Source organism: Athene cunicularia, assembly GCF_003259725.1.
Source record: "Athene cunicularia isolate RWA chromosome 1 unlocalized genomic scaffold, athCun1 chr1_part1, whole genome shotgun sequence".
Classification (NCBI taxonomy): domain Eukaryota; kingdom Metazoa; phylum Chordata; class Aves; order Strigiformes; family Strigidae; genus Athene; species Athene cunicularia.
The window spans coordinates 68,446,460-68,465,668 of NW_020799091.1; the positions used below are offsets into that span (position 1 = coordinate 68,446,460).

The window sequence follows — 19,209 nt, forward strand, 5'->3', positions numbered from 1 at the left end:
CAGGCCGGGCCCTGTTCCTGGCCTGGAGGCCGCGGGGCGGAGTGGCGGGTACGCAGCTGTTGCAGGCGCCGCTGCGCCGGCGGTTGGGGTTTTCTTCCCACTGACAGGTGAATTGTGCGTGGCCAGGGAGGGCTTGCCCCTCCGGCGGTATCTTGGGGAGCGGAGACGTGGCCCTGTTGGTGCGGTCGGGTGGAGGAAAGCCTTAGGAAAGAACCGGCTTTTGGAAATGCCAGTTAGAACGTACGTTATAACATTTACTAGCACGCACATCTTACTGAAGGAGCGTGTGATAGATTTTTAGTCCAACATTTTTTTAAAAAGTGTAATGACTTGTTGACATCTCTTAACTTTAAGATAACACAAAGGAGGCCTTGATGAAAATGGATTAGGTACCACAGCTAGCTGTTGTTTGGCCTTTGCTACCAGTTCCATTTCAAATTACATCATTAGTCATGTGCTGATAGGCAAGCAGTTGGTAGTTTGAGACCACCGGCGTGCTGCTGTCATTCACGGTGCGTGCAGGGACTGTCCTGCCAAGGAGCCCCAGTCCAAGCAGCATAAGCTGCAGAACAGAGGCCGTGCACTGAGTTCTAATGTTGTTTAAATCTTCTGTGTTTTGTCCCAACGTTCGAATGAAGACAGTAGTCTTGTGCAAAGTATAGAGTGTTTTATCCAGGTGATGAGTTAGTGGCACGCCATGGGTCAAGCCTGCCACACTTTCTTTCTCGATCTTCTGGTTTGTGTGTGTGTTTGTGATCCCATTTTTTCTTATGCAAAATTGGCATCTGGCTGGTCTGAGGGTTATGCCACACTTTGTTTTTAGGGTAAGTAGCCCAGGGAGGGACAGACAGAGAAATAGATGGAGAGGGGGGGTTTGGGGATCTTGTGCTCCTAAAAGGTGTAGAATTGTAATAAGGGAGAAGGAGTGACCTGAAGAATCCCTGCATATTTCACTCTGAGAAGACGGTCTAATCCTTCAACAGCTTTTTTGTTTTTACTGCTTGTAAAGAAAAAATGTCTTTGGCAAGAAGTAAAAGACACTTGGAAGCTGGAGGAAACTATTAAAGAGAAAAACCAGAAGCTAGTACATGTATTTACTAGAAAATAAATAACAGGAGAGGCAACAGAAATGCAGTAAGTAACAGGAAGAGCAGTTACCATATGTGAAAACAATAATATTGAAGAAGCTAGAGAAAGGGGAACAACACAGAGATGTTAAATTTTAAAAGCATCACTGTTCACTGTATTTAAGGGAGCATAATGGTTGAGTTACACCTGTATATAATTTTGAGCAGACTGGCTTCTTGAGATAGGTAATGAGCTGCTAATATAGATGTAGTTTTGTTTAGGAAGCTAGAAGAGAGTAACAGTGCCAGCCATTGTAATTACATTATGACAGATCCTCTGACAAGACTCTTGTATCAATGAGCATAGTTGCCCATTTGTTATACACATTAAAAAAAAGGAGTAGATAAAACTGCTTAAGATTTTCCTGTCAGCTTTGATGTACTGAAGGGTAGTAGTAGTTCTTCATGGATGTGACTGCAGGTCTGTCCCCTTTCTGGTCTCTGAGTCCAGTTCTTGAGGTAAGTAGCGTACTGCTTGTAGGTGTCTTAGGCTGAAATGTTGTTCTCCTGTCCCTAGAGCACAGGATCTGGCAGCAGGGTCCCATGTGCACTAATTGCTTTTCAGGTCAGAGCACGTGGAAACTGCTTTTCTCGTGTCATTTAGCACAGCTTTTTAGAAATCCAATACATAAATTACATAAGGGGATATAGATCAATAAACCTTACTGAATGGTGTGTGTCTATCGCCATTATAAAAAGAGGGCAGGCTTGCAGGGATGCTACAAATGTTGGAGGCCATTTCTACCATGTAGAACAAATATACTGGGTTAGACCAAAGGGTCTGGCCGAGACCATTCATCGGATCTCTGAAAAGCCCATAACTGACAGTTAGAAAGAGGTTTTCCTCCTGCACAATATTCTCTGCAAGCTTCTGTCAGTCTACTGCCTTGACAGATTCGGTTGTATTTTGAATGGTTCTCATGGTTTTAGCACAGCTACCCAAAAAGTGAAATGTCATTGCTATGTTTTGTGTCATGACTTCTATTTTATATATCTCTCATTCATTACAGCTGGAAAAATTTCCAAATTATTGTGAAGTCTGAAAGCAAAGGTCATAAATTTCAGTGCTCTAAATGGGAGATGGTGGATGTTGTGGCAAACTGAAATAGGAGGACCTTTGAGACCTGGTGGTTTTCAGCATGAATCTTAGGGCAAGGTTTGCACTAGTGCAATCGTAGGATGAGGATAACTTTTGGAAAGAGGTCAGTGCTCTAGAATTTACGCTGTATTATTTGCCCTATGTTGATGTTGAAGAATAACTTGTCTCTGACATTGCATGCTCAATTGGCAGCTAGGGAATTGCAGCAGAAAATGGGAGATGACAATTATCATCTTCATGGGGGTTACAGCACCTGTAATTGTCCAAAAAGACAGTTCATGTGTCTTTATACCTAAATGCAGTGGGTTTAGAAGTACTTAAAAATTAAATCATAAAAGAAGGGGAAAAAGGGCCTTTCAGAAGCTATACTGAAAAATACTGCACTGAGAAAATAAAAATAGGCCTGAATGTTGCCATCCTAGCTAAAAATTATGAATTCTGTTTTTTTAATTTGAGATAATATGTTCTTTTCCTCCTCTTACCCATTTCACATACATCCTTAGGGTCTCAAATCTGTTTTGGACTGCTTCTCTGCCTGCAGAGGCTTTCAGTACCCTGAAGACATTTCACTTCTGTCAGCTACAGTGAGAACCCTTCCTGGAAACATTTGCATTGCTGGAAGGCAAAAGCCAGTTGGAAAAGCGATCAGCACCTGCAGCAGTAGTACTGATGTTACAGGTGGACATAGTGAAACATCAAAACCAGGCTCACTTCTGTTACTTAAGCTTTGTGGGAATGAAGAATGTGGACTACTGGTATATGACCGAACCACTTAATACAAAATTTGCCTAGAAATATTAGCACAATTTAAAAATCTTAGATGGGAATGAGGGCATCTCTTTTACTCCCTAGCAATTCACTCAAGTGACTCTATAGAAAGCGTGATCACAAACCATGCAGGTGTGACTCTTTTTAAAGTTGCATGTGACTACTTTAGGATTGAGTTTGATCCCATTGCTAGTTACATGGGTGGATTTGGTTTTTTTGTTCTTCCCGAGGCTACAAGCACAAACCTCACAGGATTGTTGAGAGGATCTCATTGTATGAGATTTTTGTGTTAGATCCTCTTTGGTTAAGCATTCTGAAGTTGTTTTGTATGTATCCTCAAAGGAGGCATTTGCTTATGTTTGAACTTTCCAGCACCGCGTTCTGGCCCTTAGGTGTCTTACCTCTCCAGCAACAACTGAGACAATGGCGCTTTATTTTTGCAGGATAAATATTCAAGCCTGAGGAATCTCAGGTTTGGGTAGGTAGGCAGTGATGTTTGCTCTTAAGGTTTTGTTGGGTTTTTTATTAAAGTTATGGAAGCTTAAGCTTTGCAGTGGAGCTTTCACAGATATTTGGTGTCAGCCTCAGTGCTTGCCTGTGGGCATTGCCCATCAGAAGTTGGGTGAAAGATGTAGCTTAAAATTTTACATTTCTCTTAATGGCTGGGGACTTAAATATTTGTTGTAATTGGTTTCCTTATACTGCATCTTAACTTTTAATCATAAAAAATAATTTATTAGGATTATAGTTTATAAAAATCCAAGTAAGAAGTACTCAGAGTATTCCAACAACCTTACGAACTGTAAGGTAGGGCAGACACCGCTTGTTTGTAATACTGTACAGTATCCTTATCCTCATCCTCACTCTGCTTGGATTCAGTGAGTACCTGCGATTTCTTTGCACATTAAATCTCTGGTCTTAGTCGTTTGGGTAACCCTTCCTGCACTCCTGGGGAAGTCCTGTCGTTAGGGCTTACCTGCAGGGATGCAGCTACAGACAGTAGGCTGCAAGGAAACCCTCTTCACTGTTTGTAGGGATAGTACTTAGCATGATGGAAATAGAAATCTTCCAGTACTTACGGTTGATGCTTTGCTGGCAATAAAAGTGACAAGTTAACCCCACTTTAATATAGTTAAATATTTTGTCAGGTTAAGCTTAGTGTTCTGGCTTGGTAGCTTCCAGCCTGTAATTCATGTAGACCGGGCAGTGGAGTAGTCCATATTACATGTCATGAGCTGACTTGGGATAACTAAGAATACTATTAATGTTGCAGATTGGTTGATCTGCTGACTAGCTACCACTGAAAGGGGAGCTTTCTTCATTCTCCTTTCCTTTCCTTAGTGAGCCATCTCACTAAGTTGAAAAATAAACTGCACGTTAAAAAAAGTCAGGGGTTTTGCTGTTCTGTCTGCCTGAGCAGTCAGATAGACAGTGCTATTGCCAGCACAAGGAGGGGACTGGGAATGTGTACATAGGGGTGGAGGAGGAGTGAAGCCTCCCTTTGATAGCAGCCAGCAGTTGCATTGCCTCAGCCTTAACATTGGTTAAAAATCCAGCCAAAAGGATAAAAACTAAGAAATTAAATCTACTGCTATGTTTTATGGCACACATGCATATTAGAGTTTTGTCATTTTGGTTATGGAAAGTGTTTTTCTAAACTGGAACAAAAATAATTAAGGTGTCAATTTTTCCTCTTTCAAACAGGCAGCAACAACTTTATATGGCTCACGTCTGACAACATGCACCACCAGTGGCTGCTGCTAGCTGCATGCTTTTGGGTGATATTCATGTTCATGGTTGCTAGCAAGTTTATCACACTGACTTTTAAAGACCCAGATGGTAAGTTCAACTTTAATGTTTGATATGAAACAGAAAATTGAATAGTGCTTCACACAAACGTTCTTTCTGTACAAACTACTTCTTGGCATGTTGACCTTCACTAGGATTGAGAACAGAACAAATACATTTCTACAAGTGACAGTGCTGATGTTCAGTTTCTGCTTTTCTTGGTAGTCTGCAAGACTAACATACTGTCTTTTTTTTTGGTGGCTAAGAACCGAGGGGGTCATGGTTGACAGTACTATCTTGTGAGGTTCGCTTTTTCAAATACACTCAGTTTCAGTATCAATCTACTGGGAGTAGAAGTTACGTGCAGAACAACAGAGCACAATTACCTGTTTAAAGACAAAGGATATTCACAAGGAATTAAAGAGTTCGTTTCACACGATACTAGTTTCCGTGCTTTCATGACTGCTTGTCCTGTGGCTGCAGTATTATGTAAAACTTCTGGAAAGTTTTATTTCTCTTGCAATGCACTTAGACTAGCCAACTCTGCCCTGCTTCTTGCATTCAGATTTATCCTCTGCTGTTTGACTGACAAACAGCTTATAGGCTTTTCTTATAGGCTTTTGCTTAGCCTAAGTAGCCCAGATGGTGTTAAGCTGATGAGGAATTTAAGCCATTTGATGACACTGCACAGCATGTTAGAGTTTTCTGTCTGCTGAGGAGTGACTGTTAGGAAGCCATCCTACAGAGAGTTTAGGGTGAAAGTGGTGACATGACTTACAGTTCTGAGAGATCTGTATTTCTGTATCTTCCTAGGATGTGCAAAATATGTATGTGTAACTTTTGAAGTGCTGACATCAGTGGTGCCATTTGTTCCAGTGACTTGATAGTGGATAGATATGTTAGGTATACCTTTTTAAATAGCATACCTCTGTGTGGAGATTTATTCAGCAAGTCTTACAGATGATAGCTGTAGGCTAACTTAGCTTTCCTTGGTCCCACCTGTTTTTGAGCCCTGGTGTATCTGCAAATAAACTGGTCTTATGTTAGGTAGTTAAATCTTCCAGCATTTCATTCAGTGCCAGCTCTTGTTTCCCAGCTCAGATATTCTTTGGGTGATTCTTTCCATCAGACTTTATCAGGAGGTTTATAATGTAATTTAAAAAAAATTACTAGAGTACACCCTTTACATTTACTCACTCTTTATTATCTTGGCTTGCCAATTTTTCTCTTTTTTTTTTCTTTTCTTTTTTTAGTTTATTCTGAATCTCCCTTCCCCTTTAAATAGTTCTTCAAGCAGAAAATCGTATAATTTCTTAAGCTCCAGTCCTGCAAAGGCATGACTGTGATTAAGTGTATGTGTATGTTAGATACCAGTGTTTGTACTGGGACTAATTAAAGAAAGTAATTTCAATACACGGACAGAATTTCGGAGGAAGTCCGAACAAGATCGCCAATCCTGGAGGAACTCTAGACTTAGTAAAATATGGCTTGTCAGAAATTTTCCTTATTTGGATGTTCTACTTAACAGATAGAACAAAACCAGCAGATGCTCAAATGAGTCAATGTTCTTTAGTTTGAACTTTTTACTGATGTCTTGGGTGCATAAGCAATAGGAACTTTTTCATAAGAAGGATCAAGTTTCTGTCCATCATCTCTAGTAGCATCTGCAGGCATGCTTTTACCCAGTGATAATAAAGGTACTTAGCTGCTCTTTCACTGAATTGGATTACTTTGATTTTACAAAAGGATACTCTGAAGTAAGTCTATTGCACAACAATATTTACTGTATCTGATTGCTTGGATGCTTACATTGTTTTCAGTTTTTACTTGCTTTTCCATGCATGTCCTTTGTTAAAATCCGGTATAGGCAGAGTGGAGCATTCTGTTAGGAAAAGAATATCGGCAGTACGCATTTTTCTTGACCATAACACAGTAAGCCACGGTGGATGCAGATGAAGAAAGATTATTCATAGAAGAAACTATATGAAGGAAAAAGTAGTCATGTTCTTTCTGCTTTGTGGTTAGGGAAAGCTACTTCAGATTTTTGATCTTTCTGCACCATATAAAGTACAGCTAAAAAACCTTGTGCTTTTTTTTCAGTTTTCCTATAGCATACCAGTTGCAAAAGATGCAAAGGGTTCTTCTCTCACATACTTTAATTTGGTCTTAAACTGTTAGCTGCCCTAAATTTTTTTTTTAATTGATTTATCAGCTGAGTTTGTTCTCTCATTGTGGGAGTCTCTAAGAAAGGCCATTAGTCCAGTAACAAAGGAAGAGGGGATCTTGTATTTATTGCTGGTTAGAGGTGTTTACTTAGAGCACCAAAGAAATAAAAGGTGGTCCTTAGTGTCACTTTTCTTCTGGTAATGTCTAAGAGTTTACAACAGAAGAAGACTTATCTACTAGTATGAGGGGAGGGAGAGACCTGATTAAGTTTTCTATTTGGACATGCTTTGGGAAGTTGAGTGAAAAGTAAAAATCTACTGTCCAGTCCATATAGTTATACTAATTGTCTAGCAATTGTGATACTTGGATTTATGATTTCTATGTCTCTTTGCATAGTTTATTTTAAAAAAGACCAAAGTAAAAGATGGTGGACATGTTTCTTTGGTAAAACTCAACTGAAGTTGCATCCAAAATTCCCACAGAGTACATCCTTTAAAATATTCATAGTCTGTCTCATGTCTTGTCTAGTACCTTCCCATTTGGAAACAAATCCTGATGTTTTGTAAGCTTAATACAGAAAGTGATGTTCAGTTGTGTTAGTTGTAAAGCAGAAATAGTTGCCTTCCCCCCACCTTCTGTAATGCTCTTATCTCTCTTCCTTCTTTAGGCTACAGTGCCAAGCAAGAGCCATTGATACTGACAGCTGTGACAAAAGTGGATGAGGTACATGTGCCAGAGCAAAAACATTGGCCTGAAGAATTCCAGGTGCATACTGTTGAGATAAGGATTACATGTATTAAAGAGTGGCAGAAAATAAGAGATTAAGTAAGGGCTTCCTGTTGTTAAAAGGAATTGCTAGACAAGAATTATTTATTCAGGTTGTTATATTTAGATAGAGCCCACAGAATTCATTTTAGCTTCACAAAGCTAGTTTGTTACAGTAACCTGCTGTCTTGTTTCATCTGAATGATTCAACTTAATGTGTTTCCATTTCTAGGCAAAAATTGTTACAGTACTTCTTTATCAAGTCAGGACAGTCATTTATTGCTAGCCTTTTTAATATAATGGCCCAATTTTGGATTACTTGTGTTCTGCCTTGCCATAACCATCAGGTTTGTGGTTCTTGAGGGCAAGCCTGTCTCATCTATTCTTTTAGTTCTCTGCCCAATCTCTCTGATTCTTTTTATCAGTCTCCATTTCTTTTTCATGTTTTGTGCTCTTTGTGCTTCACATCTCAGTGTTTTTCTAAAGCAGAACATGAACACAATAGCATTCAATACCAGTTGATCCTTTAGATGCATAGTTCTTGTGCTTTCAGCAATAAAACAGAACAAATGTGGTACTTGTTAATTTAAAAGGGAACTGAAAATCCCTTATGCAGATATAAATTTGAGATGTTGCACAGTGGGCTAAGGCCATTTTTTTTTTCATTGGCTACGTAAGTCATCGTATGTTTAGATTACTTTTGTGATGCAGCATGGAAGTTAGGTTTCTGTATAAACATGACACTTTTTGTTTCATATGTAAAAAACCCTGAAATTTAAGTTATCCTCAAAATACTTGGGAAAAACACTTTGTTCAGTGGAAGGCTGGCAGATCTGTGTAGTGAGTTTTAATATATACCTTTACTTGTATAGAAGAGGATAGTAAGGTTTCTGGATCTAAAACTATTCCCTTTTGATTTCCTGACAACATGAAACACAGGACAGTAATATAAATCCTGGTTGCATGCAAAAGGAATTGTTTTGACAGATAAACGATCTGTCAGGCTGTTCAAGATTACGTTCTAACCCAGGGGATTTTGGAGAAGAGTACCAAACAGAAAAAGTAGAATGACATTTGTTTTCTTTATGAAAGATTGGGACAAAAAGTAAAACCATTCCTTTTTCATGTGTCACTTGGATGCTGTACCTAAAATCACAGAATCACAGAGTAGTTTGGGTTGGAAGGCACCTCTGAAGATCACCTGGCTCAGCCCTCCTGCCACAGGCAGGGACACCTTCCACTAGACCAGGCTGCTCAAAGCCCCGTCCACTGTGGCCTTGAACACTGCCAGGGAGTGGGCAACCTTTCCAGTGTCTCACTACCCTCATAGGAAAAGTCTTCTTACTTATATCTAATCTAAACCTACCCTCTGTCAGTTTAAAACCATTATCCATTGTCCTGTCACTACAGGCCCTGGTAAAAAGGTCTCTGTCTGTCTTTCTTATAAACCCCCTGTAAGCATTGAAAGGCCACAGTAAGGTCTCTCTGGAACCTTATCTTCTCCAGGCTGAATAAGCCCAGCTCTCTTGGCCTTTCTTCATAGGAGATGTGCTCCAGCCCTCTGGCCATTTTTGTAGCCCTCTGGACCTGCTCTAACAGGTCCATGTCTTCTCTCTACTAGGGACCCCAGAGCTGGACACAGCACTCCAGGTGGGTTCTCACCAGAGCAGAGCAGAGAGGCAGAATCAGCTCCCTCAACCTGCTGGCCACACTTCTTTTTTGTGCAGCCCAGAATACAGTTGACTTTCTGGACTGCAAGTGCACATTGCCAGCACATACCCAATTTTTCCTTCATCAGTATCCCCAAGTCCTTTCTCTGCAGGGATGCTCTCAGTCAGTATGTCCCTGTATTGATACTGGGAATTGCCAATTGTGTAAATCAATTAGCGGAAGGATGATTTGTCAGCAGAAATTTAAAATTTCCCATCACCTCTTAATTAAACAAGCTCCTTCTTCCTCTCTCCCCGCTAATTGTGAGGTAGAGGTAGTCGTGGTTCCTGTCTTAGTTTCAGAAGAATGAGATATATCAAACAGTTCATCCACTCTGGGGAGAAGAACACTACCTACTTCTCTTATTTGCACAGTAAGCGCTGATGCTCACTCTGAATTTTTTTCCACTTAATTTTGTTGCAGTTTAGATAAATGAGAACACTGAATGCTTACAGGTGCTAGAAAACAACACAGAACTTTAATCCTAAATTCTTCTTTCTCAGCCATCCCTAAACCCCATCTTCTCAGAGATTAGAGCTTAATTTTTGTTGAAATTCCTGTCCCAACCCCTCGGAAGCTTTCTTATTGGCTGTTGAAGCTTTGTGGGAATTCCACTATTTGGTCAAGGCATGTTTTGTCCACACAGACAAGACCCTGATGCTCTGCAGCGGACTTAAACTGTTGTATGGAAAAGCTCTTAATGCTGTCTGCTACTACATAGTGACTTAAGAATTGATCCAATGTGTACAGCAGCAGCACAGGAAGGAAACTGTGTGCTACTCCTTTAGTTAATACATAGCAATGTTTTAATTGTGAATCTGGGAGTCATTAGGGTGCACAGTTTGAGGATTTTTATACTTTAGAATTTGATCTGAAAACTAAATTCTTGCACTTTTGTTTTTTCTTTCCCCTCTGCATTTCATAAAGCCAACTGGAAAAGCTTTTTCTGGAAATCTGATCCGCCAACCCCTGGTTCATATGGAAAGACTTGAGCTTCTCAGGAATGTCTGCAGAGACACTGCATTGAGAAATCTCTCTCACACTGCAGTTTCCAAATTCGTCTTGGACCGAATATTTGTGTGTGACAAGCACAAGATCCTGTTTTGTCAGACTCCAAAAGTGGGCAACACTCAGTGGAAAAAAGTCTTGATCGTTTTAAATGGTATCTACTATGCTGTGGGGGTGTGGGTTTCTTTGAGGAGGAGGAAAGAACAGAATTGGTCCAACTGGGACAACAAAAATGGATTCTTTCTGCTTTTCTGTATACTGACTTAATTTCAGCCTTTCATTCTTCACAGTTGCTTCTAGTCCTTTTGAAACATCTCTTTTAAAGAAAATACACCTGTTCTTTCTGTGAAAATAAATATTACTTGGCTCAAAAGTGATTTGAGTAGTGGAAGAGTACCCATATGCATGCGGTAGGTAGACTTGTTATCCTGAAGGGGTAGCACTGATTTATAGAATTTGAAATGGGTAAATTACAAGGTATCACAATTCCCTAAGAAACAATAATAGAAAATTTCTGACTTGAGTCAACTGACTTTTAACTAGGGTTTTTTAGCCATGAAGAAAGCTGGCTAAAACTTGGCAGCTGCTATTGGTCTGTACTGCTGAAATCTTGTGTGTGTTATCAGTGAGCCGTCATAGGAGTTACAGAGATTCTGAGGTGCTTAAGGCAGTAGTTTGGTCAAAAAATGTATGTTATAAAAGACTAAAAGAAGTAAAAGAACTAGTAGATCATTTTTCAAATACACAAGGTGAACGCTGCCTGTCTATATGTAGCCTACCATCCTCTTGTAGTAGCCTGGTAATGCCAATAAAAATAACTCATTTCCTCAAGCTTTTCTACTGTACCACTACCTGCTCACATAAACTTAATATGAATATATTTAACATTATACACCCTTGTTTGACATGAGACCCTCTTGCTTGTCTGTGCACCAGGGCTGTGAATTTGCTACATACAACAAGGTCAGTTGAGGTCCTGTAGTTTTGCAGGTGGCATAACTCACCAAGATGTGGGTAAAACCTGAACATTCTAAACCCAGCTTTTTTGTTAGAAGCACCCTGTGGACAGCTAGCTCTGCATTTGTGTTTTTATGTTTTCTTTACTAGTTTGCTAGTGAACTAGTTTACTAGTTTGCTAGTGAACTAGTTTGCCCACTCATAAGGAAACAGTCACAAATTGGCAAAGGAATTGTGTCCCTCAGCAAAACTTCTGTAGCAAGGAGTATGCCTTTAAAAACTTCAAAGTTTAGTTTCAACTTTGCTATATGGATCGGAGCTTGAAATCCAGCAAAGATATACATGTACATAGGTATGTGCATGTGTCTTAAATGCCTATGAAAGCCACACTCCAAGAACATACTAAATATGAAACTATATGAGAGTGTTAGAAGTACCTGCTCTTATCAGAAATTAACAAAGATAACATGCAAAGAATAGCTCAGGACAGGCAGGGATGTATTGGCTGGGTTGAGTGGAGGTTAGCTCATGTCTTACCAGCAGGAAATGGGTTTACTTTGAGGTTCCTAGGTCTGACATGTTGGATCATGATAGCAAATTGTTTCCATATAAACACTGATCTTTTCTGACATGAGCTGCTAGTGTACTAGTGTCTGATGAAGCCTACCACTGCAGTTGACCTAGCATTCTCCTCTTTGTATAGTTTCAGCAGGCAGGACTGATACTTGAGGGGGGATACTTTATGTCCAGATACCTAAGTGGTATTTGGAGGTTCAGGATGGAGAAATACAGCTGTGGTACTGTGGGGGAGCTGACTTTGCTCCTGCTTGTACTCAGTCGCTGCTCTAGATGAATGCAAGGTTTCAGTTTCTGACGATGTCAAATCTGACATCTGTTGTCCACATGTAATTCGCCCAGAGTACCAAAACATATAATTAGAAAACTGAATTTAATAAAATACACCACCACAAAACAAAAAAATGAAACAAAAAAGGAAAACTGAGAAGCTGGGTGGTGTGGATTCTTCATTGCCATTCTGGAACAGAGAAGGCTGTAGAGGCTTTCACTTAAATAGCTTGTTTTGTGTCCCCCTGTTCTTGTTCCATGTTGGTACTCCAAAATGATGCGGTTATGTGAAGGCCTACTCCTAAAGCCAAAGGGGCCCACATGAAATACTTCTCAAAGTCATAAAAACTTTCAGGATCATAAAATAAATGCAGCAGAATTTAGTAACATTGTTTTACTTATCAGTTTATGTGCTTGCAGAAATGAGTATCTGAAGACTTTTTATTGTTAATTTTAGTGCCTTTTAATCTGTGTAGTATTGTATGATTCGAATTTCTGTTTCAGCACAGTATAGTTGTTAAGAGAACTTCATGAATCCTGACAGCAAAGTGCTTTTGTGTTGAAGCAGTTCCAAAAACAGCCCACAGCATTTATTTTTTGTTGGTGGTAGAAAGTCAGCCAGAAAGCTGGTTCCTTCTTTGGAGTTAATCCTCAAAGTCTTTCTCCATTTGTATGTGTGGGCAGAGGGAAAGAGAGTGGGGACACCAAAGTGGGGAGTTACAGGCTTAGACATAATTGCTGATTAAATTTGTGTAATACGCTTTTCTGAGTTTTGAGGCCATTTGGTCCTGAACCTTGATGTCACGTACCCTGAAGAATTTTAACAGTTTTCATCTTCTCAGTGAGATCTCTCATCATTTAACAGTTTTAAACATAGTAACTGTAAATGCTAAAAATACAGAAAAGATAAAGATAAAACAAAAAGCTGTCAGCCAAAGGCACGCATACTTGCTTGTACTCACTTTTTTCCCTTCGAATGATTCAGTTGCTCTCTCTTTTTGGTTTGTCTAGGAGCATTTTCTTCCATAGAAGAGATCCCAGAAAATATTGTACATGACCATGAGAAGAATGGGCTTCCACGCTTGTCCTCCTTCAGTGACTCTGAAATTAAAAAACGGTAAGAGGTGGCTTCCCAGGGATGTGGGAGGGGTTTAGAGTCAGTGGTGTAAAGGACAATTGAGAGTACTACGTCTGGAATTGGGGGTAATAGGGTTTCTGCTTCACCACCTGTATTATGGCACTGTTCTGTTACCCTCACAGATGTTTCTGTAACTACTTCCCTACTGGCTTTGAAGGAGAATACCAGTGTAGTTGGTAATACAGTTAGGCAACCATCTCCCTCTGGATGTAGGGTTTCTGTAGTTCAGTGCATACCTAGTTGTTACATAGTTGACGTGAAGAAGGGAAGGTTTAGTTGGAAGGTCCACTCTGATGCCTTGTATAGTAAATCTTAACTGCCTATATGTGAGATTGTCACTGCAGGCAGATTTACTTATTGGGATTGAACTGGATAGATTTAAAACGTGGGTGCTCCTTAGCCTGAGAGTATTGTCCATTCAGCTGAACCAATTTAACTTCCTGTTTGGGTGCTTCTGGTTCTTCTCAGAGCAGGAAAAATACTTCTCTGTTCTGGCTAGATTTTTGGCTGTGTCAGCTCTCAACTCTGCTAGAGCCTATGCTCTATAATCCCCGTAAGGGGTGGCAGCATGGAGTGAACAGGAAATAAGATGACAGCAGACAATTAGCTCGTGCTTGCATACTTTTTGTGTGTATTAAACCATTCTGAAGAGTCAGCCCCTTATACATGTGGTGTCAGCTATCAGTAGAGCTCAGTCCAAGGTTTGTTGCATTTGTGGTACAAATACAATTATTACAGCTGTATCTGTGGAAGTGGGGTTTCTTCATTGCCTTGATAGAGTGCAAGAGAAAATACAGTCATTGTGTTCTTGAGAACGTGGATCCATGCTCCCTTCCTGTGAACAGCTCTGCATAGAAAGTAACTGTTCACCTGGGGTATGAGCCTTAGCTAGAGTATTTGAAGTTGAATGCCATTATGATCTGGGTTGTTGCAGTCAGCCTACCACAGAAGTTGTGCTGGAGATGCATAACATGGGTTTAGTTGGGAATTCTGAAATTGTCAAGAGAATTTAGGTGTAGAGAGAGGGATGGTGTGGATCTGTTGATCTAGTCTGCTGACCTCTAGCCCTGCCTGAGAGGAGCAAGTCAGGAGAACCTGCAGACTGATTCAAGTGCCTGTTGAAGCTGGAAAGAGTCCATTCACTTACTTCAGAGAGGATTGGGCTCTGCATCTCCTTTCACAGCTATTTACTGAAATAAACTTTTGTTTTCAATTCACTCCTCTTACAGATAATCTCTGACTACAGAATACTGCATATTGCAGTATCACAATAAAATCTGAAGTTCTGTTGAAAACTGTCTCATGAAAATAATGTTCTCAGCCATTATTGAAAGCATAATAAAACATCAAATAACAGAATTTTTTCTTTTACTTAAGCTGTTATTTGTCTAACTACCTGCCAGTGAAAAATGCAGCCCTCTATGCATTTAGCCTCACCAACCCACTTTTTCCATGTCTTTGTGTATTTTGCTCCTTGAGCTTAGTCACATGGCATAAAAAATATCTTTGATTTGGAGCTTTTAGCCTCTTTTCAGCATCTTTTGTGTCCTTTTTATATGGATCGAGATAAACTAAGCTCCTTCAGTTTAAATAAAATGTAAAAAATAGGATGAACTATTTCCACATTGTACTGTATACAAAACCTGTTAGTATGAAAACAGAAATTGTATCTCTAGTCCTATTAATTATAATATTATTAGTATATGCAAATGGTGTGAGATTCACATTGCTGTGCCTGTAGTCAGAGTTTATGTACCCTTTGTAAGTCTTTGCTAAGCACTTTTTTCAATTTTTTTCCTTTTTTCCTTCCTCTGTTTAGACTGAATTTATACTTCAAGTTTTTTATTGTTAGAGATCCATTTGAAAGACTTATTTCTGCATTTAAAGACAAGTTTGTGCACAATCCTCGGTTTGAACCTTGGTACCGGCATGAAATTGCTCCTGGCATCATTCGTAAATACAGAAAGAATCGCACAGAGACCAAAGGGCTGCAGTTTGAGGATTTTGTGCGCTATCTGGGTGACCCTAATCATCGATGGTTAGATGTTCAGTTCGGTGACCACATAATTCATTGGGTAACATATGTGGAACTCTGCGCCCCCTGTGAAATCACGTACAGTGTGATTGGACACCATGAAACCCTGGAGGACGATGCTCCGTATATCTTGAAAGCAGCAGGCATAGACCATCTGGTATCATACCCCACGATTCCACCAGGCATAACAGTGTACAACAAAACAAAAGTAGAGCGGTATTTTTCCGGAATTAGCAAGAGAGACATAAGACGCCTCTACACGCGTTTTGAAGGCGATTTTAAACTCTTTGGTTATCGGGAGCCAGATTTCCTGCTTAACTGACACCTGGGATAAGCTCTGAAGAAGTGTCTCATGGATTAATCTAAACCTGCGTGAATACCAGCTGCAACACTGACAGAGCTGAGAATGACCATTTGTTTTCTAGCTTTTTGATGTTGCTCCATTTTTCAGTGAAATATCTGTCATATGAACAAGTAGGGGCTTATAGTTGTTGTTCACTGACCATGTTTTCAATATGTGACATTGCACTCTGTTAGGAATGATGTCTCTGTTATCTGAAATACAGAATTCCATTTCTCCCCTCTTTCCTCTAGGAATATAGAGGGAGAACAAATGGGCTATGATCTTCCCCTTCCTCTCCCATACAGAATACTATTTTTAAAATGTTGTGAGTATTTATAAAGATGGCAAGTTCACTGTAGGTTATCTCTGACATGTGGGTGAACTTCATGATTTGTGTTCATGAGAAAGACATCTAGTCTCCCATGAGCTTTGAAAATCAGACACCAGTACAGGACTAAAGATTGATTAAATGTTTGACAAGTCAAGTCATCTAGGCTGCTGTAATAACAGTAATGCTGATTTAATCCCATTTTTGTTTGTCACAAAATGAACCTAATTAGACAGAAGCTTTAGAGGTGTTAAAAAAGGAACTGGTTCCAGAGTCCAGTTGTCTTTGTATTTTTGTCAAGTGTTTACTGTACTTACTACTGGTCTGTTGAGCCTCAAAATTCTACTTTTGATTTTCAAAATATTGTTTAACTCATGGCTATGTATGTTATCTGAGAACACCAGATGCAAATGGAGCATAGAAGAAATATGAAACTGCTAGGGAAACACTAAGGAAAATTAATTTAATTGTGTTTGTGGGAGCACATATAGAAGTCACGAGATACTCTCTAAATATCACACAATTTAACTTGTTTTGTCTTCTAACAGTTAAGATTAATAAAGAAGCCACAGAAGTGGGATGGCATATAAAAGAGCTGCTAGTTACTTGGATTAATGATCTACCTTTTTCTTATATCCAGCTTTGCTCAATGTTCAGTACTTCAGAGAATAGAAAATTTACCCCCCTCTGAAAATTTATCTCTCTACTGCTAAAGGAGATAGGGTGAATCCCTGATTTTTCCAATGGTTTGCTGCCATGGTGTCCTGACTCAAAAAATGCCCAACATTTGTGTTACCTTTGGGGTGAGTTGGCAACTTGCCAGGAGAATGAATGTCACTAAAATTTGTGTACTCATTTTATGCATTAAAAAAAAGAAAACCGGAACTGAATGGATGCAGCCATCATATTTGCCTGTGCTTGCGTTGTGTCTCATAAAGAGCAGTCTTTTGTTGGAGTTCACCAGCAATAAAAATCAGTACGCTGCGACCTCATCCCACAGGCCATGGGAGAGAAAAGAGACCACATATCTGAAATACAGAAATTGCTTTGTCATAGTGAGCATGTGAACTGTATTTTTTAAATCTTAGTTCCAAAAGATTAATTTTCCAGATCAGTATAATGTTGCTGGCTAGAAATGCTAATGATGGCTGGTGCTATGGAATCTGCTCTTAAATCCAGCCACAGTATGTTTTTGATAGCTTCCTGTATCAACACAGGGAAGCATCTTGCACTTGTGAAAAAGGAAAGCTGTGCCAAGCTGACATGTGCTGCTACCCACAAAAAGGAAGCCCTGTTGTAGCTGGAAGTGATTTCAGAGATCTCTCAACAGACTGACTGAAGTAAGGAAGAATCATTAACTGGCATCTTTAGCAAAGTCCAAGGTGGCAAAGCTGGAAGGTGGGATTTTAATTTTTTCTTTTTTTTAAAGCAACAATTACAGCGCCCTAACTGGTTAGTTCTTAACCAATGATAAAAAGATGTTAACAGCTCCAGGTTCTTCTGTGGTTTTCTTAATGTGAGAACTTAGCAAAATGTACTGTTAAACGCAATTTGGAGCTAATGAGCTGATTGATTACCTCTCCACCAATTTAAAATGTAACAGTATGAATAATGTATAGTGAATTCAGGCCTTAAAGTTTAATTCTAATAAAGATAAAATAGAATTGTTTTCCTCTGAAAGTATAAGCTACTGATCACACAGAATGCCAATATATGTTTTTATTTTTCTTGGTAAATTAGTTATTGTATTGATTGCTTAAAAATTGCCAGGTGGAAAGTGCTATGTAAATATTAAGTAGTAGTATTTTTTTCTAATAGCTTTCTCTGTGTTGAGTTCTCTTGGGCATCTGACAGCAAATGTGGACAGAGCTATGGACTGACATAGGCAGAGATGTGTATTGCTCTCCCAGCTCTGTGCTCCCATGCTTTTCAGGCTGGGTCTGGAACACTCCTTATCATTTGTTAAGTTCAAACACAAAGTTTCTTTTTTCAGTGATACCCTCCTGAGCTATATTTTCTTTCTCTAGAAGTGTGGGTTTTTTCCTCAGGTGGCTGAAGTAATGACGATGTGGTTTTGACATGACTCTTGCAGAGACTCGGATAACATGAAAGCCCTCGGTTGAGGTATGGTGGGATTCTCTGTACCTCCTGTCTGGTGCGGGTAGGGTGGCCAGAGCATACAGTGTTGGGGAGGAGGCTCTTGCCCTGCTAGTTGGGATGAATTAAATGCTTGTGGTTTGTTTTAGCTTAATTGTACCCTATACAAGGTTTTTACAAATTTAGTCCCAGTAATGTGCATGAATGTCATTTGGCTGTTTGGATGTCATTTGCATACTGCTTTCAAACTGCAGGTGATATTTATGTCGTATTTGGGGAACCACTAGCCCAGGTTGTTATTTCTCTTTTCATATTGTTGTTACAGATTCCGAAAACAAACTTTCATCCTTACTTTGTTCATCTCTGTCTCTTTTTGTTGTCTCTCCTCCACAGCTTTTGAATCCTCTGCCCCATTTTAACCACATTTTACAGAGGAAAGTTGAGCTCTTAGGGATAGTGAATTGCAGTAATTTTGAAAATAGGAGAGGAAACATTCTTTGTACATCAGAGAGTCCATGCTGTATGTTAGCTGTAGGGAAAATATAGATAGGAAACTGAGATTCACTGCTTCTATTCATTGTGGAGCTCCTTGTTTCTCATGGACACCCTTCACTAGAGTCTGGCCTCTGATCTCAATTAATAAAGACAAAAATCATGAATTAAAGTGTATCCCATGGGTTTGTTACCTTCACATTCCTTATAAAATTAAGGATGCTTCTGGAGATCAGCTGACTGGGGTTTTTTTGAGGTCTGGGGTTGCTGGGTTTTTTTATTTCTTGTGGTGAAAATGGATCCAGAATTCACTTGCTTGTGAACTAATTTTAGGGGCAATGCCTGTCTCCTGTTCCTTTAACATAAGCATACAGTGCATTATCATTGGTGTGCTTTCTGATCACATGCCATGAAGATGTTTTTCTGCAGCTAAAATATATGTGTAATTTTTTATTTTGGGAACTGTTCCTTAAAAGAAGTAGCAATTCAAAAGTGGCCTGAAAGTACATATTTTTCACAGATAAATATGTTGTTTTCCTGTT

General features: G+C 39.5%; 1 protein-coding gene across 1 annotated transcript; it reads left to right on the forward strand.

The window, feature by feature from the left end:
• The first annotated feature begins 945 nt into the window (after positions 1–945).
• On the forward strand, positions 946–18,526 carry CHST10 (carbohydrate sulfotransferase 10). The gene is made up of 6 exons (XM_026844570.1): positions 946–1,586; positions 4,699–4,833; positions 7,616–7,713; positions 10,351–10,585; positions 13,246–13,351; positions 15,192–18,526. Exons 2-6 carry the CDS (start codon positions 4,734–4,736, stop codon positions 15,727–15,729), a joined length of 1,077 nt encoding a protein of 358 aa, XP_026700371.1. The 5' UTR covers positions 946–1,586; positions 4,699–4,733; the 3' UTR covers positions 15,730–18,526.
• The last annotated feature ends 683 nt before the right edge of the window (positions 18,527–19,209 follow it).

Coding starts and splice junctions, on each gene's coding strand:
- CHST10 (XM_026844570.1), top strand. CDS start 4,734: ATGCACCACCAGTGGCTGCTGCTAGCTGCATGCTTTTGGGTGATATTC. Junction 4,834..7,615: donor GACTTTTAAAGACCCAGATG/GTAAGTTCAACT, acceptor TTCCTTCTTTAG/GCTACAGTGCCAAGCAAGAG. Junction 7,714..10,350: donor ATTGGCCTGAAGAATTCCAG/GTGCATACTGTT, acceptor CATTTCATAAAG/CCAACTGGAAAAGCTTTTTC.